This window comes from Adiantum capillus-veneris, chromosome 13, assembly GCF_014529385.1.
Source record: "Adiantum capillus-veneris isolate H3 chromosome 13, ASM1452938v2, whole genome shotgun sequence".
Taxonomy (NCBI): domain Eukaryota; kingdom Viridiplantae; phylum Streptophyta; class Polypodiopsida; order Polypodiales; family Pteridaceae; genus Adiantum; species Adiantum capillus-veneris.
The window spans coordinates 29,617,164-29,641,611 of record NC_140943.1 but is presented as its reverse complement, the minus strand read 5'-3'; the positions used below and the strand labels follow the sequence as shown (position 1 = coordinate 29,641,611).

Below are 24,448 nucleotides of genomic sequence, written 5' to 3'. Positions count from 1 at the left end.
ATGTGACATATCTAAAACACTATGGATGAGTGCACCAATCCATTGTTGTTGGATGGAGTATGGACATGATGTGTTTCAAAGCTCATTATCTAGGAAAGCTTGGATGTGACTTGTTCACAATTCACAAATGGGAATTCTTGGATGTAGTGTGGTCTACATTTCAATTTTCTATGAGGGAATTGATACTCAAGATGGCATTCTTCTCAGGTGACATGATGATAATAGCAAATCCAAAAGGTTTATCCAACATGACAAGTATTGCTAGAGTGTCCATGGTAGATTCTTCATCGACTTGGTCTCACTATTTATGACCACTGTGAGTTGCATAGAGGGTGTTAAAGTTATAACGTCTCAAGTGAATAGCCCAATGTGATCCCAATATTTATTTTGGCTTTAGGTATTTATTTGTCAAATCTTGGGTAGGGAAATTTGGTCAAGGGGCTACTTATGGCGCCCAAGGCTAGTATATAAGCACCCTAGGTCCCATTATGTTTTATATCAATTCATTGCCAAGGTTGGTTGGTTCATAAGTCTCTCTCTCTCTCTCTCATGCTTCTCTCCTTGATTCATCGCTTTCGCATCGTCAACTTGACACTCCCTTAATACTGTCCAACTTCCTTACTTTGCACTCAGCTATTGATGCTTTCTTTCCAACTCATTCACCATCTCAATTTCTCTCAACTCTTTGGATACATCCTACCAATAACACCATCAGCTATGAGTTCACACTTATCATAAGATCAATGATGCTAGCGTGGCTAACCGTAGAGTCACCCAACCTTACATCCCACCACAATCGCTAGCCCTGCCATCATCTAGGACATTAATATACCCAATTATAAATTCACATAGTTTATGAGTGAATATGCCACGCTCTCTTAGACGGCCACCATGAGAGTTGAAATCAATAGCAAATTGATCAAAAGAGTTTTTTCATGTGGAGTGGAAGCTGATGCTCGGTGCTCCTGGCAAGCAAACCAAGATCTGCCCATGTGCCCTCTCTGTCTGTCTGTCTATTTCTCTCACGTGTCAAGGTCCCATTGAAAATCTTTTGTTGGAAAGTCACTGCAATATGCTTAGCATTACCAATTCATACTATATACATGGTCCAAGACTCTAGGCTCGATCAACGCAAAGCTCTCATACGATACGCTAATGAGTGATGAAATGATGAGCATTGTCAAGTTAAAGTCCAAAAAGAGCCTGGCCAGGATGGGAGGTGGAGATTCTAAAAATAGCCTTTACTAAGGCGAATATGCAAGGCTTCATTCAAGCCTTAAGGTCTTGAGAGCATAAGAGTGGCAACCCTCTCGCTTAGTTTGAGCGGGAGAACGACTACCTGCCACTATACAACCTCAAACTCCCCTTCTGTCGTGGCTCAACTCTGTCCTGAGAGAGAGAGAGAGAGAGAGAGAGAGAGAGAGAGAGAGAGAGAGAGAGAGAGAGAGAGAGAGAGAGAGAGAGAGAGAGAGAGAGAGAGAGAGAGAGGTCTTGCACGTCCTCAAAAGGAGAGAGCTTACTCGCTGCAACAAAGACGAACTCAAAGAGAAAACAACCGGTGCATAAGCAATGACCTGTAATTCCCAAGCGCCAGAGAGAGAAAGAGAGAAGGGCATCACATATGCTAACACGTGTAGACGGGAACATGAACAAAGAGCTGAGCTTGAATAATGGCCCATAATAGGGACATGGAATACTTGTCACGGAAAGGGGAGATAGATAGATAGATTTCATTATCGTCCTCGGAGGTCATGGGACCAAGAAAACATACAAGACTGGACCCCTTACTAGCGGAGTACATAGAGAATCATGACTGCTGTGGATACAACAAAAACTGTGACGTATGTCACTTAGGGGGGGAAGAGGGAGAAAGTGGCTTGGGAGTTTTTGGAGCCCGAAAGTCCTTGATGATGGCCTTGCCGCCTTGGTAGACAACCCATTTGCCAATTGCTCGCGCTTCTCAAACCTTTTGGAGTTCTTGTTTCTTGACTTTGAGTTGGGCAGGGTCAAAACCTCACTGATCCATACTTTGCTGCCCTTGAGAAGTCCTCCTTGGTGTAGAAGTGCTATGCGCGCCTCTTTGGTTTTGAAGACAAGGATGCCTTGGTTGGTGCAATTGTCGTGGTGAACCTTTTCGATTGTGTTGGGGTCAAACTTGGTTGGGTGAATGGCTTGGTTGAGCTTGTCTAGTGTCGAGGTGTAGTCGTCACTCTCTCCCCACCAAGTGGAGGGTAAGCCACCAATTCAAACAAAGAGTGTGAGTCCTTCCCGTTGGCGGCGTTCTTGCATACATTCTTCTACTTTGGAGGAGACGGCGATGGTTGCTTGTTGAACTTGGGTGGCAAGTTCGGCCACGCTTGCGGTGAGGGTGTGCTCGACGTCGTTTGCTTTGACGAGAAGTTGCTCGTTGTCGACTTGCTTTTGGGACTCCAAGGAGGAGAGGCGAGTCTCAAGGGATGTTAGACGCGCCTTGAGTTTGGCATTCTCGTCTTTGAGTTCTCGAATCTGGAGGTGAATGCGGTCCATCGAATCCACCTGCGGGGTGGCACAAAAAGACGAGTCCGCTTGATGGGGGAGAGAGAGCCTCCGCGTTGCATTGCAGCTTGGAAAAACACTCTTTGCAGGGAAAAGCCTCGAGCGTCAGAGCGAGTTCGAATCTTTGCCTATTCATGTGAGAAGAAGCTTATGTGTTTAAGGTTGAAGAGGTGTTTGTTTACTGTGTGTGACAGGGTGCTAGTGTATTATTTGTTGGTGGAAGGGCAAAGCAAGTTAAAGCAAACGAAATGAAGTCGGATTGGGCGGGCAGTTGAAGGAAAAGTCACCGAGGTGCAGGCAGACGCCGAGTGGGTAGTCGCCTAAAGAGAAGAGGAGTGGGGGCAGAGCTGGGATTGAAGGCGCTCGCCACAGGGCTGCCCCTCACCCCAAGGAGACTGACGAGATGAGGAGGAGGAGGAGGCTTGTGGCTAGGCTAGGGTTGCCGCGCGTGTGTGTGTGTGTGTGTGAGAGAGAGAGAGAGAGAGAGAGAGAGAGAGAGAGAGAGAGAGAGAGAGAGAGAGAGAGAGAGAGAGAGAGAGAGAGAGAGAGAGAGAGAGAGAGAGAGAGAGAGAGAGAGAGAGAGAGAGAGAGAGTCTTTCTCGCCCACAACACATTCGCGGACTGGTGCAGAAGGACCAAAGCAAGCATGAGGAATGACACGTGGAGGAGGGGCTCCTGGATTCCCTCCTCCTTTTATAAATAGTATAGATAGTATAGAAGAGCTTGTAGATAGTATGCCTAGAAGGGGTTGTCCTCGATACTACAGACCACGGGATCACCAACGGGTAGGTAGTGGATTCAACCGCCTCAAGATTCTCGCGTTTTTCATCCGTCCGTCCGCCTCGAGATTCCCGCACTCGGCTTACAATCGTTGATCCCATCTGTCCATCTCCACCCCGTGCCACTTAGGCTGGGTTCAGACGAGGATGACGGTAGCCCTCGCTGCATTTTGTGCCTCTGCTCCTTCAGTTTTCACAAGGGACGGTAGCGAAAACAAGTAGAAAAAAATCAACAATGCTGCAGCGAGTCAGAACTGGCTTAATGGAATAACCATTGGCTCTCTAAGCGTGGGTCCCTAGTTTGACTTGCACTGGCGTATTTTGCGTTGAAAAGGAGGGTGGAAATCCTCTTCTTCCGAGGGGGAGGGGGGCGGGGGGGGGGGGGAGGGGGGACTTGCCAACATTTTGTTAGGCCCGGAATTCGCTTTCTATTTTTGGTCCAATCCATGAACGCCACACCTAAAGGACGCCCTTTCTACAATCTCTACCACTGCCCCGTTTGAACGCGGCCTTAACATTGTCAGGGGGACCATGGAGTTTTGTAACACCCATCGCGAAGGCATGACACTAGGCATTAAAGAGGGAGGGGGGTAATGGGATCGACAGCCAAGAAGTTCACGCATGAAGTCGAGGCGGAACATCACAAAAATCGAGGTAAAATTAAACCCGATCAGTGCGAAAAATGGGCCCCTTGTCAAGTGGATTTGAACCCAGGACCTCACGGCCTAGATTGACGCATGCGCTAACCATCTCACCCGTGTGCACATGTTGTAACCTTGGCTATTTTTTATAAACTTTTATTATAAAAACACAAGCAATGTTTGGGTTTAATTCGTGGCCGGGTTTAGTTTTTAAGCTAACATTAACGGCTTCAATCTTCTCGACCTTCGTGTGTGGACCTCCCGGCCCTTGATCCCCTTGCTCTTTAATGCCACGAGTACGACGGCCTCTCTCTCTCTAGAGCTCTTCGTATAGGCTTTTTCTCGTTGAGCACATTGAGTGCATGGCACACTACCGGAGCTGACGAGGTATCGTCCAAAGGTATCGACCCCTTCTAGAATAGCATAGCATAGATAGATATAGATGTGTTTAGTACGAAGGCTCGTAACTCGTTGGGGATTTGCCCAAGCATGAAAAGTTTTAACTTTTAAACCGCCTTTAATTGGGTTTAACTTATTAGAGAATCATAGCTCATTGATTATCAGCATGCACCCCGTTGTGCTTTTTGCTCGTCCTTGAGCCCTCTTTCTTCTCCTTAGTTTTGTGTGCGTGCCGCGCACTGTGTGTTTTTGACTCCCATTTGCTTCTTCACTCTGATATTATTGAAGGAAAAAATGGAGCAAGTGCATGCAGGATTGGTCTTGAGAAGCAGCGTCTGTTAAGTTGCTTTCCAAAAGAAACAGGTAATCCTCTCTCTCTCTCTCTCACACACACACACACACACACACACACACACACACACACTCATTTTCTATTGCATTGCTAGAGTATATTTGCTTGCATGTCTGCATGTGCTTTTTAATGATCAACTCCTGTTCAGTGTGTGTGGGGATGCCACGTTCTGCTCTCTGTCCGAAGGCTTACATGCAGAGGGTTACATCATGACACGTAATGTTCATGTCCTGTTCCTTCATGTTTGCTGTGGGACTCAAGTTGATTAGTTGTTGAATGTCAGGACAACTTGCACCTTGAAAGCATTTTTGGAGCTTCTAATGACAGACGAAGATAGCAGCAAGCTCGAGTTCGAGGTAGCTGTATCAGTTCTGTTAGAGTATGGCTTCTCGAAAGCCATTATCAAACGCACACTCAAGAATATTTTAAGGGTAAGTCATATGTCAGATCTGAGCCCACTTGCGGCACAATATTCAATTAATGTCTTCTTTGTTATTATGCTAGAGAAACTGTTGTTCTTTATTGTTGGGTTTGGGCTTGCTAATCACATTTGATTGCATCCGCTTTTAGTTTTCAAGATCTCTAAAAACAAGTAGTTTGTACAGTAGTATTATGTATAAAACTTGGTAACATAGATAAATTCAACTAAATTAGATGTGTGCTATTGTGTATGTTATTGATTATAAATCATGTGTTATATATAGTTTGCATAAAAAAAGTTTGGAACATCGTGGTGGGCTTACTAGGCCATAGGCTTCCTACATTTTGGTCAATTGGATTGCAAGAAGTAATATTTTTGGTTTTGTTTCTTGTTTCCCAAATGGGAGTGGGAGGGCACAACAGTTTAGAACAATAGATCTACACTTGACATGAGAGAGAGAGAGAGAGAGAGAGAGAGAGAGAGAGAGAGAGAGAGAGAGAGGAAATGAAATGAAATGTTATATCATTAACGTCTTCAAAAGGCCAAAATGACCTATGAGACCAAAAAGTTACAATTGGTGAATCTAATATCATGTCCGAGTACGGAATTAACAAGAATTAGAACTAAGAACTAAACACTAGAACCCTAAGGAAGGAAATAAATGTGAAGTTGATTCGGGATTGAGACGAGATGGGGGGGGGGGGTTGTTGGTGGGTTTAGATGAAATCTCTCATTGGTCACTGTCGAATCAGTACTCTAGTTGGGCATCTTGCATGTTGAGCTAGAGTGATCTGTATCCTCTGTTGCAGCCTTCGTCGATGGTGGGTGACCCCCCGAGGTCGTGAGCGTTTGGATCTGCCTAGCTCCACACAGAGAGAGAGAGAGAAATGAAATGAAATGAAATGTTATATTAACGTCTTCAAAAGGCCAAAATGACCTATGAGACCAATCAATTACAAAATAGTGAATCTAATACCATGTCTGGGTACAAAAGAACTAGAAAAGAACTAGAAGTGGAACAAAATACTACTACTACTACTACTACAATCTAAAACTACGTGGGTGTAGCAGCTGATACAATAGGTACCCGGTAAACTGGATGTAACAGTGTGTGAAACAAAGATGGAAGAAATGGTGAGGATCCATCCTCATCTGCACTCTGAATGTCGAGAGAGTATGGCTCGAATCTTCTGTTGTAGTCTCCGTCGATGCTGTGTAGCTCCTCTCCTCAGTCGCGGTCGTCTGTATCTCTGTAGCTCCAATGCTCGGTCGATGAGAGTGCCAGTAGTGGTCGAATGAGTGTGGGACGAGCTCTGCAGTGGTGGCTGCTCCTCTGGCTGTCCCATATCTAGTGAAAAGAAATCTGTAATGTGTCTCTGGGACTGCCTCTCTCTAGCTCTCCCCAGTAAAGTGTCTCTATACCTGTGTAACTCAAGTAGATATAGTCCAAGACATCTCTGATCCTCATAACTCATGACCCTAGATAGAGGACCAAAACCCTCTCTGAATAAGCAGTGGAAACGCCCCCGTATCTCATAGAACACTGTGCAATGACATATGTAGTGCAACTCTGTCTCTGGCTCTCTCTGGCATAATCGGCATATCCTGTTGTCTGCTGGTATCCCTCTGAATCTACCAGTCTCAATCTCGAGCTGATGTGAGGATGTGCGTATCTGACCAATGGCACAACGCAAACCATGAGAGAGAGAGAGAGAGAGAGAGAGAGAGAGAGAGAGAGAGAGAGAGAGAGAGAGAGAGAGAGAGAGAGAGAGAGAGAGAGAGAGAGAGAGAGAGAGAGAGAGAGAGAGAGATGAAATGAAATGTTATATTAACGTCTTCAAAAGGCCATAGTGACCTATGAGACCATAAAGTTACAAGGTGGTGGATTTGATACAAAGTCAGAGTAACAAAATAACCTAACAACAGTACAAAACAAAAACAAAGATCAATCAACGTGCCTCTGGTGTGCGTGAGATTTGAGCTCTGCTATGAGAGTTGCTTCTCATGTTGCCTAGTGGCCGGTCGAAAGAAATTTGTAATCTGCCTCTGAGACTGGCTCTCCCTTGATCTCTTGAATGGGTTCTCTTTGTGTATGCACAACTCTTGTAAAAACAGTCTAAGACATCTTTAGTCCTGGTATTTCATGACTCTAAAAGGGTTCAAAACCCTCTATGAACAGCTAAATGGTCGGCTTTAATTGGCTTCTTTATCGTAATGAAGTGGGCCTGTTTCCTGAATCGTTCAACTACTGTCCAAATTCCATCATGTCCACTTTGAGTCTTGGGAAGATCAAAGATCAAGTCCATTACTATACTCTCCCAAGGTCGGCTAGGAATAAGTAAAGGTTATAGGAGACCAGGTGCCTTATGCTGATCAAACTTGACCTTTTGGCATACCAAACAACTGTGAACAAACTCGTCCACATCCGTCTTGAGCCTCGGCCAATAGAAATAGTTTTCTACAACTTTCAAGGTATTGTCTATGCCGGGATGGCCCGCAAAAGGTGGGGAATGGCACTCTGTCAAAACCTTGTTGAGTCACACACAAAATAGTCTTCCGCATTAAATAACCTTCCTCTAGAGCATAGCCTGCAACGGTCTCCGCACTCTGCAACCGGTCAAAGATGTTTGCAAAATCTAGATCTGTGGCGTACTGATCAACCATATCCTCGAAGTTTTGATGGTGAACCGTCGAAATAGCCGATAGCTGTGGCTTGTGAGACAACACGTCCGCCACCAAGTGTTTCTTGGACTTAACATGGAGGATCTGAGAATGAAACCAGGACCAAATATTTGCCCATCTCATCTGTTTGTCCTAGAGCTCTTTTGGGGACAAGAAGTATTACAAACTTTGGTGATCGGTGAACACTGTAAAATTGGCTCGGGGTAGAAAATGGCGGCATTGAGTAAGAGCATGGATGACCGCCAATAGATCCTTTTTATAAATCTTTGCAACCCACTATGGTCGGGAAAACATTCTACTCTCATAAGCTACAACATGGCACTCCTGTATCAAGACCGCTCTCAGACTGCGACCACACGCATCACAGTAAGCCTCAAATGGCTTCTGCAAATATGGTAGTATCAACACTGGACCAGTCGTCAACTCTTCCTTTAGAGTCTTGAAGCTGCAATCTCTGATGGTCCCCAAGAAAAAGGAACCCCTTTCTGTGTCAAAATGTGCAACGGAGAGGCAATCGGATGAACTGCAATCTGTTGTAATACGAGCGTCGAGCATAAGCCCAAGAAGCTGTGAACTTCATGTACATTGTTAAAGTCTGGCCAATCTCTAATGGTTTCAACCTTGGTCGGGTCCATCTTTACACCCTTTGCAGAGACAATGTGTCCCAAACAGTGTATTTTAGGCAAGGAAAACTCGCCCTTTTTCCCATTAACCACTAGTCTATGTTGCCGTAGTGCTTGGAAAGCCTGTACTCTGTCTCACTCTTGGAGAATACGATGATATCATTAAAAAAGGTGCCCACACTCTTTAAAATCCTGTCCGTCATCCTATTGAACTTTGCAGGACCATTTGTGAGTCCAAAGGCATCATCAAATACTTAATAAGTGGGCAGTCCTCTTAAATTAAAGCAAGGCTTAATAATGATAAAAGAAAGGACTAGCGTTGGCTGACTGGCTGAAAATAAGACAACGATCTCCCTCTCTCTGCTCGTGCTATTTCATCCGCCAGCCCTCTCCTATCTCTAGCGCTCCCACATGCCCCTATTCCAGCCGGCTCTGCACTTGCTATTCCTGCAGAGTGCGGGAGCCTATGAAATCAGCCCACACACTCTCTTAGTCTCCCAGAAGCTTCTACGCTAGCAGGAAGGAGACCTACTGGCGGGAATCTGAAGTGATCGAGAGATGCCAGCATTCGGAATTTGCTTTCACGTACTCGGAGAGACAGGTATTAATTGCGAATTCACCATACGAGTAGTTGTTGCGTGTTTGTGCTTTTGTAGGTACTCCATCACAGAGAAGGAGCAAGGAGGCTTCGACCTATGCTCAGAGATTCCGGGGACGGAATCGCTTTGGAACAGACGGAGACCGAATTGAGAGTCTGCCTCTTGGGAATTTCCTGCAAAGGAAGGAAATTGACCATCGAGCTCGATGATTTACAATGGAGGGGTCACTCCGGTTCTTGTGCTTGTAAAACTATTCTCCCTAATAAAGATTCTCTTTAAAGGGGGGGATGGGGGATCAACCCATCTTCTAGTCCCAAATACTGTGTCGATCTTCTCCCTCATCTCTTTCGAGTTGAAAGATTACTTATTTTCAGCTTGTTGAATGTTCGTGTCCGCTCCCGTTTGTGACAGTGGTATCAGAGCTCGAATTCCTCTCTTTCTCTGCGAAGGAGGATGATTCCGGGAAGGAACTAGAAGAACCGTGAGGAGCCACAAAAGAACTGCTGAAGTTCAGCTGAAGATGAACTTCAGCAAGTACGAGTTTAACTCGCGGAATTGCAGTAACTTATCTCGTTGCCGGCTATCCAAAAGGTTTTTGACGGAATCAAGAAGCCGCAAGGAACAAATGTCGATGGGCGTTAGGAAAATCCTGCTGGTGGTAGCAACCCGCAGGAGGATAATGCGGAAAGAGATGCCAAAGCACATAAGGGATCTCTGGATCAGGACAAACGGCCTTCCAAGAGCAAGGGCTAGGAAAATGAACTCTCTTTGCTTAACGAAAGCAAGGATGTCTCTATCTCTTCTCCATCATACTCTCCTGACTATACTACTTCATCTACTTCTCATACAATGTCTAAATCTTCTCCATAGAAGAAAACTCCTATCACTTCCCTACGTAATACTAAAGAAAAGCCCAAGTTCAAGAAGGATAACTGTAGGCGTCACTGCAAGATGCGGGTTTTCAAATCTGGTAACAAGGATGTGAAATTTCAAATTTGTCAACTACACAGGATAGAGAGATATCCAAGGCACTCACCGTCTTTGAAGTTGCTTTTGCCAACGGGAACTTTATCGAAAAATCTATAACTGACTTGGACACTCCAAGTCAAGAATCTACCGCGACAGCAACAAATAACCACAATTCATAGTTCACAATTGATTCAACACTGGCCCGACGGAGTTCCGTGCCCCAAAGACTTGCGCCCCTTTCGGTATTTCTTTTTGTATTAATTTGTTGCAAAGTACAAGTGGGTAATTGGGACTCACTCTCAGATTCTGCGTCCAAATGCTCTCAAAAGTGAGAGTCCAACTACCTATATAAAGGTTTACAAGGGATGCCAAAAGCAGAGCCCCAAAAGCTGGTAAATCAAAAGCATTCAAAGTTAAAAGCTTTGAAAAATAAAGCAAGTTCTTTTTCTCTCTCTCTCTTTGTGCTTTAATGAAAATAAAGCAAAGAGGCTCTCTTCTCTGGTTGCATTGCGTAGAAAAAGCAATGATCAAAAGCTGGCGCAATTCACGTCGTAAAACGTGGAATCCGTACAGCTGCCACGTGGCAGCCCGCCACGTCAGCAAATCAAGGTTAGGGTTTCCCAGCAAATTAGGGTTTTTGATTTTCTGTAGTTAGGGTTAGGGTTTCAGCAAATTAGGGTTTTTGATTTTCAGCAGTTAGGGTTAGGGTTTCTTGCAGATTAGGGTTTTTGATTTCAGCAGTTAGGGTTAGGGTTTTCTTGCAAAGTGGGCAATCACGTCATTACTTTGTGACATACCCCCCTCTTGAAAGCATTGTAATCGCCCTCGATTACGCTTGCAAAACAGACAGAAGCCATAAACCAATGTATCAGACTTGGACACTCCAAGTCAAGAATCTACCGTGACAACACCAAATAACCACTTCAAAACAGTTCACAGTTCACAATTGAGTCAACACTGGCCTGGCGGAGTTTCGTGCCTAGAGATATTGGCCCCAAAGACTGGCGCCCCTTTCGGTATTTCTTTTTGTATTAATCTGAGTTCAAGGTAGAACGGTGCGGGCAGGTGCTCACACTCAGATTGTAACAGACTTGGACACTCCAGTCAAGAATCAATCGCGACAGCACCAAATAACCACTTCAAACAATTCACAGATCACTATAGATTTGCACTCGCCCGGCGGAGTTCCGTGCCTAGAGATATTGGCCCCAAAGACTGGTGCCCCTTTCGGTATTTCTTTTTGTATTAAAAATCAATGTCAGAGTACAAGAGCGGTTAGGGTTTCACTCTCAGACTCTGCGTCCAGATGCTCTGAGAAGTGAGGCCCTCACCACTAATTTAAAGGTTACAAGGGATGCCCAAAAGCAGAGCCCCAAAAGCTTGAAAGCAAAAGCAGATTCTCTCTCTCTCTCTCTCTATCTCAAGAAAGCCAAAAAAAATAAAAGCAAATATTCTTTTCTCTCCCCTTGGCCAATAGCGTAGAGAAAAAGCATTAACTGAAAATTCTGCCGCAAAAAGCAGCCAGCGCAAATCTCGAGACTGCCGTACTTCCACGTCAGCAGGCCATTGCATTTTCTGGAATTCTCTCCTGCTGCCCTAGGGTTAGGGTTTCCAGGAATTAGGGTTTGCTGAAAATTAGGGTTTTCTGGCAGAAATTAGGGTTTTTGCTATCGATAGCCACGTCATCACTTTGTGACATACGCCCCTCTTGAAAGCATTGTAATCGACCGCGATTACGCCTGCAAAACCGACAGAAACCATAAACCATCTTAGCAGACACTGACTGTTAGTACCTACGTACTAGGAACACACATCTAGCACATGTCCCAAATCTACAGTCACATCACATGACATCACAGGACATCACAGGACATCACATGACATTCAACATTCATTCGGATCTTAGACCATGATTTATCGGCAATGTAGCTAGCAATCGCATCTAGGTCCAATCGGGACCTCATCGAGCTCGCTCCTGAGGAGTAAGCTTGGGTCGTGCATCCTTTTTCTCTGGGTTGCTCTATCACGTTCTCATCTGTGGGTAAGTCAGATTGCTAGAGTGAATGGCAAAGCCCCGCTTCGCATGACTCATCAACTCCTGAATAGAAGCCGACTTCTGCTCTAAGCAGTGATCTCGGATCTCTGTAGGTAGACCCAAGGTGAACCGCTCAATCTGTTCTCTGAACGTGATCTTCTTGAATGAAGAGGCGGGTAGAAAAGAGCTCCATAATCTTTCACAATAAGCATTGATTGTATCTTTCTTGGTCATCCGAAGATGGTTCCAAGTAGCTCGTATATCTCGTTCATATTCTTGCGTCAACCAAGAAGAAATAAAAAGCTTTTTAGATTTCAGCCATTTAACTGGCGCAGTCTTGTTTAAAAGAAGCTTGGACCACCAAGTACGAGCATTCCCCTTAAGGTAAGAGGTAGCTCTCTCCAAATCTTGGAGTGCTCTGAATAGCATCCTCCCTCGAAAGCGATGTCAAACTGCTGTATAAAAGACAAAGCCTTCGAAGCATCTGAGTATCCTGAAAAAGTATCAAACTTGATCGAGTGGCCACCTTCCTTAAACTCTCGGACTTTCTTGCTTTTATCTTCGAGAAAGTCATACTGGTTGGCTTTGTAAAAATTCTTCTTGTTCGCATAGAAGTTTCCATCATCAGAATCTGAGCTTTCTGTAGACGAGTCCTAAGTAGAACTGTCAGGCTCTGGGCGAGATTTAGCCTTCTTTGCCTTTTTCTTGCCCTTTCCGAAGCTTTGTTTCTTGCTTCGCTTTTTACCTTTTTCGTCTTCTTCGCTCGAATCTGAAGAGCTAGAAGAACTGTTAGAAGAAGAAGAAGAAGAACTGGGTACTCCTCCAAATCGAACACGCTTCCTTTGTTTCTTTGCCTTGTCAAAAGGCGACTGACGATCCAAATATCTCGGGAAGTCAGTGCTTTTCTTCTGCTTTTTGCCGTGCTTTTTGCCGTGCTTTTTGGCTTTCTTTTGCGCGTCAAAAAGCTGAGCAATTCGTGCATCAACCACCTCTTGTAATTCCTTATCTGAGTACTGTTTGTGATCAGAAGGTTTCTTGAGAGCGGGTTTCAGGGGTGGTGTAGTGGTTTTCTGCCACTGTGCATGCACTTCTTGAAAAGAAGTCTCGCTCATATATTTTGCCAATTTCGGATCCTTCGCAAAACTGAGTATCATCTTTGTTGCATCGCCAATCAATTGACGACGCTCATCTCTCTTGCTCCGCCTGAGTAGGCCGAGGCAGGCCATACTCTCTGTCTGAATCTTCATTGTGATCCCTGCCCGCATCTCCAGATGCAGAGGGAGTCGATTGATCCTTGCGTGAACCCATAGGTGCCGCGGAAAAAAAATCGGGGATCGGATTTCCCGTAGAAGAGAAATCGGCCGTGCTCTGATACCACTGTAACAGACTTGGACACTCCAAGTCAAGAATCAATCGCGACAGCACCAAATAACCACTTCAAACAATTCACAGATCACAATAGATTTGCATTGGCCTGGCAGAGTTCCGTGCCTAGAGATATTGGCCCCAAAGACTGGCGCCCCTTTCGGTATTTCTTTATGTATTAAAAATCAATGTCAGAGTACAAGAGCTGTTAGGGTTTCACTCTCAGACTCTGCGTCCAGATGCTCTGAGAAGTGAGGCCCTCACCACTAATTTAAAGGTTACAAGGGATGCCCAAAAGCAGAGCCCCAAAAGCTTGAAAGCAAAAGCAGATTCTCTCTCTCTCTCTCTCTCTCTCTCTCTCTCTCTCTCTCTCTCTCTCTCTCTCTCTCTCTATCTCAAGAGAGCCAACAAAAATAAAAGCAAATATTCTTTTCTCTCTCTCCTTGGCCAATAGCGTTGAGAAAAAGTATCAACTGAAAATTCTGTCGCAAAAAGCAGCCAGCGCAAATCTCGGGACTGCCGTATTGCCACGTCAACGGGCCAGCGCATTTTTCGGAATTCTCTCCTGCTGCCCTAGGGTTAGGGTTTCCAGGATTTAGGGTTTGCTGAAAATTAGGGTTTTCTGGCAGAAATTAGGGTTTTTGCTACCGGTAGCCACGTCATCACTTTGTGACACAGACTCTTCGTCCAGATGCTCTGAGTTGTGAGAGGCTTGCTCACATATTTAAAGTTACAAGGGATGCCAAAAGCAGAGCCCCAAAAGCTGAAAATCAAAAGCTTTCCCATAAAGCAAAGGCTCTTTCTCTCTCTTGCTTATAAAAATAAAGCAAGTGCCAAAAAGCTGTCCATATTTAGCTTTTAAAAATAAAGCAGAAACAGCTCTCTTTCTCTTTCTCCCAACTTGCGTGGAAAAAGCAAGTCCAACTGTTGTCACAAATCACGGAGGTCCGTACAGCCTTCCACGTGGCAGCCTTTCCGCATTTTACGCTGCAGCCAGCCAGCCAGTCAGCATCACAGGGTTAGGGTTTCAACAGAATTAGGGTTTTTGATTTTAGGATTAGGGTTTCAGCAGAATTAGGGTTTTTGACTTTAGGGTTAGGGTTTCCCGTAGAGCGGGCAACCATGTCATCACTTTGTGACATACCCCACTCTTGAAAGCATTGTAATCGCCCTCAATTACGCTTGCGAAACAGACAGAGGCCATAAACTGTCTTAGCAGACACTTACTGTTAGTACCTACTTACTAGGAACACACATCTAGCACATGTACCAATCGACAATCACATCACATGACATCACAGGACATCACTCGACATCAGAGGACATCACATGACATTCAACATTCATTCGGATCTTAGACCATGATTTATTAGCAATGTAGTTAGCAATCGCATCTAGATCCAGTCGGGACCTCATAGATGCCCGATTGACTAACCTCTATTACAACCATGTCTATTCGAGATCATTTAGACCAAAATTCTGCAGTCATTTCGTCTATCGGTTCCTTCACTTAAAAACAAGTCAAGAACAAATCAGTTTCATATTTTTCCGGAATTCCATTTCATAAAGTCATCAAGCAGAATACTGTCAGCTCTCAGTATCCCTGAAGCTCAAAGAGACATTAGTGACTCTAGTATTTAAAAATCGAGGCATCTGTTGACAAAGGAGCGGAGTAACTCCCCTCTTGTGCAAACCCACTGCACCAGATTTCCGGCCAAGCTGAATTCTGGGTTCCATTTGGAATAGAGTATGCTAAACCAAAAGCTTCAAGGTAAAGATTCACATTCCGAGGATTATCTGCTAGGTCTTCCTCCTCCATTCGCTTCGCATCCATTGCAAAGTAGGTCTTGAATTTAACCAAGAACCGTTAGTTCGCTTTACCTTCTTTCTTTTCTTCTGTGCCAATGTTTGGGAACAAGTATCTGCTCGTTTTCGTCCATTTCGGGTTGTTCATCATCAGGCACATCGCCGTCAAAAGGCTTCCAGAGACTCACATGAAAAACATTGTGAATGCTCCAAAGTATTCTGGCAGCTTCAGTCCAAAGGACATATCATTTATCTTTTCGGAAAATCTGGAAAGGTCCACACTATCTCATGCTAAGCTTTCAAAGAAGCCGCTCCTTTCCCCTTCTTTCTCAGGCGTGCCTTCCCATAATGTAAGAGCACCCAATCATTCTCCTTCAATTTCAAATCGCGACAATGGCGATCTGCTGCATTTTTCTGGCATTCTTGAAATTTCTGCAAAGCCTTCCGGACCAAGTCCCTCGTGAACTGGTTGGCTTCAAAGAAAAATCTTATCTTTCGTGCTAAGGATGGGTAGACCGTGACGGGACTGATTGCCCGTCAATCTGCGGGTGGAACGATGACGAGAATTGCGACCGCGTGCATATGTTTTCCCAAATAGCCGTCCGAAAACAAACTCGTGAACCTGGGATCCCTGTCGGAGACAATCGTCTCAGTCATGCCATGTAATCTGAAGAGTTGGGCAATAAACAATCGTGCCCAGGTTGTGTTCTCGGGAGATGAAATCCATTGTAATACTTTCCCAGGGGCGGGTGGGTATGGGCAAAGGCTGTAATAATGCCTGTGCTTTATGCCTGTACCAAGCAAGTGTGCACAAACTCGTCCACATCCTTCTCTACCCCTTTCAAGGTGGTAGCAATGCCGCCGTGACCCGTAAAAGGCGAATAGTGCATTCGGTTAGAACCTTTTCCCTCAACGGCTGTGTAACGCACAACATGGTTTTCTTCATCAAGTAGCCATCCCGAATGGAATAGTCCGCTACTATCTCCCCTTTCTGTATTCAACTGAATACATCTGCAAAATCTGTTCTGTGGCGTACCGACCGACCATATCCTTGAAGTTTCTATGATGTATCGCGGAAATAGCCAGAACCAAGCCAAGGGCCTAAATAGCCAGAACCAAGCCAAGGGCGTTTAGGTAACGTGAGCGCGCTCGCTGCTGCTGTGTTTTCCTCGCTGCGTCATCGCAAACCCCCCCCCCCCCCCCCCCCCCCCCCCCCCCCAGCGCTGCCTTGTACTCCCGCTGGCTACCTCCCCCCTCCTGCCTGACCTCAGCCCCCGCTGCCCCCCCTCGCGCTGCCCCTGTCCCAGCCCGTCCGCCCGCCCTCAGCCCCAACTGCCGCCGCCCACTGCCCGCTGCCCTATCCCCTGCGCTTGTTTCGCTGCCTGCCCGCTTGCCCCAGCCCGCTATCCCCCCCCCCCCCCCCCCCCCCCCCCCCCCCCCCCCCCGCCCCGGCCTGTTCGCCCGTCCGTTTGGTTCATTCTCCTCGGCAACTCCCTGCAGTTCGGCACTTTCGACACTTGTTTCAATTCCTTGGAGCAGTGTTTGGCGCGTCCAATTGCAGCACCCTCCCGTCGTCCCCTTCTTACGCCACAGCAGTAGACACAGATGGAGGCTCCAGCTTCACCACAGAGGGGCTCGCCAGAAGCCCCCTCGCCCGACCCTGCTGAGCCCACCATTCAACTTGCTCTCTCGCCTACAGAGCAAGCGAGCCTTGCCGTAGAGGTAGAGCGATTGCAGGCGACCTCGGTCATCTGTAAGATTCTCGGTACCCGACCTAGCAGAGGAGAGCTGCGAGACCTTCTTCAGGCCCGCCTTCTCGCAAAGGTGGACAAGATCTTGGATGTCCAGATTCTTGGACGGGGCTACTATCAGATCGAGTTTGAGTCCTCCGAGATGGCGTCCACGATCATAGCTATGAGTCCACTGGCCATCCGACCATCACGTGCCCACTTTCGACAGTGGCGACATGGTTTTGACCCAGCTTCGGATGTTCTAGTAGAGGAGGCAGACATCCCCATCTCAGTCTGCTTTCTGGGTTTACGGAGGGAGTACCTACCACTTCTTTCCAGGATCGGTTTTGCCATTGGGACTGTCCTGGAGACACCTCGTACGGCAGCATCAGTAGCTGCCAAGGCAGCTACTGGCATTCCCTCAGTTCGAGTTTTGGTCAGAGATACCCACACGCTCCCGAAGGTTATCCTTTTACCTCGGGTGAGTGGGGGTTGGTTTCGATAGAGTGTGGAGTACTCGGGCCTCCCGAACCAGTGCTTCATTTGCTGACAGATGGGCCATCCAGCGAAGGCCTGTCCACGGAGGAGGCCGCGACTTGCACCACAGCCTTAGCCCCAGCCTGCCAGGGCTGGCCCGCAGCCACATCCAGCGGCACAGCGTACAGATGCAGAGCCACCCTCCGAGCCTTGGGCTCAAGTGGAGGAGGGGTGGCAGCAGGCCCGTGGCCACCGACGTCAGGGGCCACAGTGTCAGCTTGGCACTCAGAGTGGCCCTCAGGTGCCTACTCAGCAGCAGTGGGTTTCCACGTGGAACCGTTTTGGTCCTCTTGAGCAGGAGGAGATCCCCGCTCCAGCCCCCACCTCCGCTTCTCTCTCGACAGCCGCTCCCCCCTCCCCCCAGAGTTCCCCCCCTCTTCCTCATCCTCCCCGCCTTCTGCTCCCGTCGCCTCTCCACCTCGCCCCTCTACCTATGTCGCCCCATCCCGCCCCTCTTCTCCTCCACTCTCACCAGCTCGTTCTCCCCCCCCCCCCTCCTGCTCCAGTTTCACAGTCGGCTTAGGAGACTGGTCCCTCTCCGGCGGCTAGGAGATCTCTTGGCAGCGCCTTTGCCGCGAGTCGCCTAGCGAGAGGATCAACCCTTCTTGCGGCCCCCTTTGCAGATTCAGACATCCTCCCTTGCAGCTATCCCTCGTGGGCTGACGAGCATTGACATCTGAAGCCGCTGGGACTTCTTCGACTACGGGTTCACTCGTTTTCTCGGCGATTCGCAGGAGACCATGAGGCAGTCTGCTTCAGGGTCCATGTTTTGTTCCTCGCCGCTAGGGGGACAAAGGCCTTGGACTCAGCAGTTGGTTTCTCCTTCCCCCTCTGTGGTAGGGCCGAGACAAAGTGGTCCCTTGACTCAGTGGTGGGATGGTTGCATACACAGGTTTTAGAGTTCTCTCACTACATGGGAGAACTTGGAGTTACAGATATGCTGCAGACTTTGTGGCCATTGGCCAAGTTTGCGGTGACACCCCTAGACTCAGCAGGATGTAGGCACATTGTGGTGTACTTCTTTGCTGATACGCAGTGTTTGCCTTGCTATGTATACATTCATGAGGACTCTTGGACAGAGGAGGTTGTGTTACGCATGGCTCGCTCTGCTTGGGCTTGGGCTAGGCACTCACTGCAGTCACGCCTATCTAGAGGACGCTCGGATGCGGATTACTCCCCATCCAAGCCCGCCTCGAAGATAGCCCGTCTTGCTGCTGCGGCAGCATCTGTTCTCTCTCGCTCCTCATGAGGATCGTCTCATGGAACGTGCAGGGACTAGGTGGGCCCCAGTTTCAGCGACAGCGGGGCCGATTGCGTCAGGAGCTTCAGTGTTGCCTTGTGGGAGGAGAGATTGATCTCCTTATGCTTCAGGAGCACCATCTGTGTGAGAGCCGCATTCGGCGATGTAGTCAGATTTTGCGTGGACGTTATGATGCCTTTTGGTCAGCTCCTTTTGGACCAGGAGGCATCCAGGGTGGGGTATGTATGACTATTGCGGACTCATTGCAGCAGGCCATTGTGGGCAGAGGGATTATTGTGCCAGGCAGGGCTCAATGGATTACTATGTAGGTTCAGGGTGGCCTTGTGGGCTTCCTGAACATCTATGCGCCCAATGTGGCAAGTGCTCGTGCAGAGTTTTGGTCATAGATTGTCGAGTCTTTGCCGCAAGCCGATCATTCGTGTATAGGAGGGGACTTCAACATGTTGGAGGACCCTTCTGGCAGGATTGGTGGCAGCCATGCTATTGTGCATGGAGTCGAGTTGGTAGCTTGGGAGAGGTTTTGTATGACTTTGAGGGTCTCGGATACATGGCAGCACTCTGGTTTTGTGAGGCCCCCAGATAGTCTTGCCTTCTCTAGATCGGACCGTAGAGTGGGAGGAGTGAATCTATCGCGGATAGATCGCTTCTACACTAGTGACCACTTCAGTGACTTGGGGGGATCAGTGGGCATCCTGGCAGGGACTTCCTTCTCGGACCATGCACCAGTGATCCTCACGGTGGCAGAGAGGCAGAGGATTGGAAGCACGATGCTTCGCATCCCAGAGAGGGTCTTGTTGGACTCAGCACTCAGAGAGAGGGTAGAGGCTCTCTGGACAGAGGGCATGGGCAGCCAGGTTTCACCTACAGACAGAGTGGCCTTAGGCCTAGCTCAGCTTAGCCACTTTTTTCTTCAGGAGTCTTTGGCTCGCCGGGCTGCAGCGAGAGAGGCGGAGGAGCGTCTCAGACGAGGCATTGCTTCACTACAGAGGATGCAGGAGCAGCATTCAGACAGTCCATGGTTGGAGGAGCAGTTACAGCAGGCTCGACAGGAGCTTGCTAGCACAGAGGAGAGGCGTCATGAGTTTGCCTTTCACCGACAGGCATCTCAGTGGACTCAGGTGGGTGACAAAGTGACTGGTGCTTTTTTTGAGACAGTGGGACCTCGGCACTCGCATGCCAAGGTCATTCAATTGAGGAGGCCTGATGGGTCAGTTGCTTGTGAGCCCGAGGATATGTGCAGTTGCTACTGACTTTTACCGTGAGTTACTGTTGGCTAAGCCTCAGTTAGAGCGGCAGGATGCATGCAGGGAGCAGGTTTGGGCATAGATGCCACGTCTTGTGACAGAGGAGATGCGCCAGAGACTAGAGATGCACTTCAGCTTGAGGAGCTGCACACGGCTCTTAGGGCCCTCCCTCGTGGTAGCTGTCCAAGTGAGGATGGGTTGACTAACAGCTTTTTCTTGGAGTACTGGGACCTGCTTGGCCCAGATCTTTGTAGTGCTTTTCAGTACATTTTGCACACATGAGTGATGCCTGACAGCATGAATGAGGGCCTGATCTACCTCATTCCCACGGAGGGTGGCTCCTTGGATGAGATTCGACAGTGGCACCCCATCACCATCCTCAAGTCAGCCTACAAAATTCTTGCCAAGGCTCTGAGTTTGAGGATTCGGCCACTTTTAGAGAGCCTTATACATGGGACTCAGACAGGTTTTGTCAAGGAACGCAGTATCCTTGACAACATCTTTACTTTCTGGGAGGCTTCTGCCCTGGCACGGCTTCGAGGTGAGGACCTTGTGATTCTTCTTCTCGATTTTGAGAAGGCATATGATCGAGTTGACTGGGACTTTCTAGAGGGCACTCTCCGCAGGCCGGGCTTCTCAGATGCTTGGATCAGAGGGGTGTCAGCTTTGTACAGACAGGCTCACAGTCAGGTGCTTTTGGCAGGAGGGAGAGGTGAGCGCTTCATGCTCACACGCTCGGTCAGACAGGGTTGTCCTCTTGCCCCCTTTCTCTTTCTATTCTATGCGGAGGCGATGAGCAGATTTTCGGTGTCATAGCAGGTTGGTCTTCGTGGCTTAGCACTCCCTATTCGGGGAGAGGAGCTAGTGGACGTTGAGTTTGCCGATGACTCAGCCTTGTACTTAGATGGCCAGGAGGCCAATCTTCTCAGAACTGAGAAGGCTTTGGAGACCTTCTGTTGTGCATCGGGCGCACTGATCAACTGGAGAAAGACTGTGGCTTTCTCGGTTGGTAGTGCTCCTGTGCTAGATTGGATGCCAGGAGAGGGTTTCAGGTGGATTTCCCCAGGGATTGCAGTTCGGTACTTGGGTTGTCAGGTTGGTTTGGACTTGTCTCCCGAGTAGCAGATTGCTCCTCTTCTCGTGTCCATCAGGAGAAAGCTGTTACATTGGAGCTCAGCACGACTCTCGTTGGCTGGTAGAGTAGTAGTTGCCAACCAGGTGCTGTTGGCGACTATATGGTACATCACTTCCTGCTGGATCTTCTCGAGTTCTTGTATCAGCCAGGTAGAGAGGCAGATCAGGAACTTCCTTTGGTCATGACGTGACACTCAGATGGCCCGAGCCAAGGTGGCTTGGTCGGTCATTACGCTTCCTTGTTCTCAGGGAGGGCTTGGGATCATTGATCCAACACAGCAGAGCAGAGCCCTTCTTGGGAAGTTCATCGTCAGAGGACTTCTTCCAGGTGAGGAGCCCTGGAAGGAGTTCTTGTTGCAGAGGCTTCGTGCCAGGGTGCCTCAGTCAGGAGGCCCTTGGCAACCTTCGACCAGATGGATCTGTACAAAGATGCGCCGAGTTGGTTTGAGCAGGAGACTGGAGGACCGCTTCGCTGTGAGTTTGCTTCATTCTTGGGAGCTCTTATGGCATGGCCTGGAGCAGCGACAGCCGATGTGCACGGAGGAGGGCCTACGGCAGCCCCTCGTCTGGAACCCCATGGTTAGCACTCAGAGAGGCCACTTGGTTGGTAGTCGGCCTCATGTTTCCTGGGGTCCCATGGCAGCAGGTCCAACGCGCTCTCTATGTGACTGGCTAGAGTTCACAGGTTTGTCAGAGGAGGTCAGGGTTTCGAGCTGCGGGCATGAGAGGGGTGCAGAGCATGTGCCAGGACATCTCGGAGTCAGTTCCAGCTGAGTGGCTCACGCCTCTCGAGCCAGTAGCACCCCGGTGGATGGGAGCCTTCACACGACTGGTGTCACAAAGTGATGATGTGGCGGACAACAAAAACCCTAATTTCTGCCAGAAACCCTAATTTCCGGAAATCGCGGAGGCGGATTATTATTATTATTAATTTTTTTGTTGGAAAATGATGAGCGACGCAAATTTCGCTTTTTCTCTACTTAAATGAGAAAGAGAGAGAGAATGCTTTTGCTTTCATGTTTTGACTCTCTGTGAGAGAGAGAGAGCAATTGCTTTTGATTTGAAGCTTTTGGGGCTTTGCTTTTGGGCATCCCTTGTAACCTTTAAATTAGTGGTGAGGGCCTCACTTCTCAGAGCATCTGGACGCAAAGTCTGAGAGTGAAACCCTAACCGCTCTCTTGTACTTTGATGATTGATTAATACAAATAGAAATACCGAAAGGGGCGCCAGTCTTTGGGGCCAATATCTCTAGGCACGGAACTCCGCCGGGCCGGTGCAAATCTATTGTGATCTGTGAATTGTTTTGAAGTGGTTATTTGGTGCTGTCGCGGTTGATTCTTGACTTGGGAGTGCCCAAGTCTGTTACAGTGGTATCAGAGCACGACCGATTTCTCTTCTACGGGAAATCCGATCCCCGATTTTTTTTTTTTCCGCGGCACCTATGGCTTCAGGCAATGATCAGTCGATTCCCTCTGTATCTGGAGATGCGGGCTGGGATCACAACGAAGATTCAGACAGAGAGTATGGCCCGCCTCGGCCTACTCATGCGGAGCAAAGAGAGATGGAGCGTTGTCGATTGATTGGCGATGCAACAAAGATGATGCTCAATTTTGCCAGGGACCCGAAGATGGCAAAATATATGAACCAGACCTCTTTGGAAGAGGTACAGATGGAGTGGCAAAGAACCACAACACCACTCTCGAAACCCGCTCTCAAGAAACCTTTTTGCCTCCAAGGAATATACGGAGAAGGAACTGGAGAACGTGGTTGATGCATGGATTGCTCAACTTTTCGACGTGCAAAAGAAAGGCAAAAAGCACGGCAAAAAGCAGAAGAAAGGCACTGACTTCCCGGGATATTTGGGTCGTCGGTCGACAATTTGACAAGGCAAAGAAACAGAAGAAGCGTGTTCGATTTGAAGGAGTACCCAATTCTTCTTCTTCTTCTTCTTCTTCTGACAGTTCTTCTAGCTCTTCAGATTCGAGCGAAGAAGACAAAAAAGGTAAAAAGTGAAGCAAGAAACAAAGCTTCGGAAAGGGCAAGAAGAAGGCTACATCTCGCCCAGAGAGTGACAGTTCTACTTAGGACTCGTCTACAGACAGCTCAGATTCCGATGACGGAAAGTTTTATGCGAACAAGAAGAATTTTTACAAGCCAACCAGTATGACTTTCTCGAAGATAAAAGCAAGAAAGTCCGAGAGTTTAAGGAAGATGGCCACTCGATCAAGTTTGATACTTTTCAGGATACTCAGATGCTTCGAAGGCTTTGTCTTTTATACAGCAGATTGTGATTCGATGCTTTGTTTGGCTCGAGAGTTTGAAGCCAAAGGCAAAAGCAGGAACTCACAAATAGACAAGGATCAAGGCAAGCTGGACAAAGATTACGATAATAAAGATTTGACAGAGGAGATCGGCATGGCACTCGTGGCGGTGGCCACAGTGGCCTCCACGTCAGATTTCTAGTCAAATGATAGGTGTCACCACTAGCTTTAGCCAGAGGAAGGCCTGTGAGTGGCAGAGAGGGGCAAGCAATGCTTCCTATAATTAATTTGGACCCTTGTGTTGGAGTTCAAGTTATCGGTGTTTGGACCTGTAGGTCAGAGCTCAATGCACATGCATCGGGCAGGGAACCAATTAGACGTCTCAAACACTATGGATGGGCTAGCCAATTCATTGTTGTTGGTCGGATTATGGAGAGGATGTATTCCAATAGTTCATTATCTTGGAGTTTTATATTTTGGACGTGATGTGTTCGCAGTTCACGAATGGGGATTATTGGACGTAGTATGGTCTACAGTTCAAAGTTTCTACAAAGGCAACCGATGCTCAAGATGGCATTGCTTTCAAATACAAAGTTGAGGAGAGCAACACCGAGGTGTATCCAGTTGGTGGCCACTACTGGGGTGTCCATGGTAGCTTCTTCATTGACTTGGTCTCACTATTGATGTCCACTATGAGCTGTAGAGAGGGTGTTAAAGTTTAGGCATCTCAAGTGAATTGCCCAATGTGATCCCATTATTTAGTTTGGCTTTTAGGTTTTATTTTACTTATTTGTCAAAGTCTTGGGTAGGGCAATTTACTAGGATTTCTATATAAGCAATCCCTTGCCTCCATTGTATACACATTCAGTTCTTCATTGCCAAGGTTGATTGGTTCAGGAGACTCTCTCTCTCTCTCTCTCTCTCTCTCGTGCTCATTCCCCTTGGTCTCTACGCTTCTACATCGTCGACTTTGACGGTCCCCCCCCCACCCAATAATAGTATCTTTATTACTGAGGAGAAGTCTATACAAGCACTTGAACCGAACGTATTACCACGTTCGTTTTAGAATAAGACT

General features: G+C 47.6%; 1 protein-coding gene and 1 pseudogene across 4 annotated transcripts in view; one reads left to right on the top strand and one right to left on the bottom strand.

Moving 5' to 3' along the window:
- Positions 1 to 1,749: 1,749 nt before the first annotated feature.
- On the bottom strand, positions 1,750 to 4,064 carry LOC147443743 (uncharacterized; annotated as a pseudogene).
- Positions 4,065 to 4,433: 369 nt separating this feature from the next.
- The window catches only part of LOC147443742 (Nucleolar histone methyltransferase-related protein), an 84,418-nt gene continuing 64,403 nt past the window's right edge, over positions 4,434 to 24,448 (top strand). For 2 of the 4 annotated variants that reach the window (XM_086526543.1, XM_086526541.1), the window contains exons 1-2: positions 4,438 to 4,717; positions 4,990 to 5,137. In XM_086526543.1, coding sequence (XP_086382669.1) covers positions 5,027 to 5,137 — 111 coding nt within the window. In that variant the 5' untranslated portion in view covers positions 4,438 to 4,717; positions 4,990 to 5,026. Of the gene's footprint in view, positions 4,718 to 4,989; positions 5,138 to 24,448 lie in introns of all 4 variants that reach the window. The other 2 variants (XM_086526544.1, XM_086526542.1) reach the window with 2 other exon arrangements.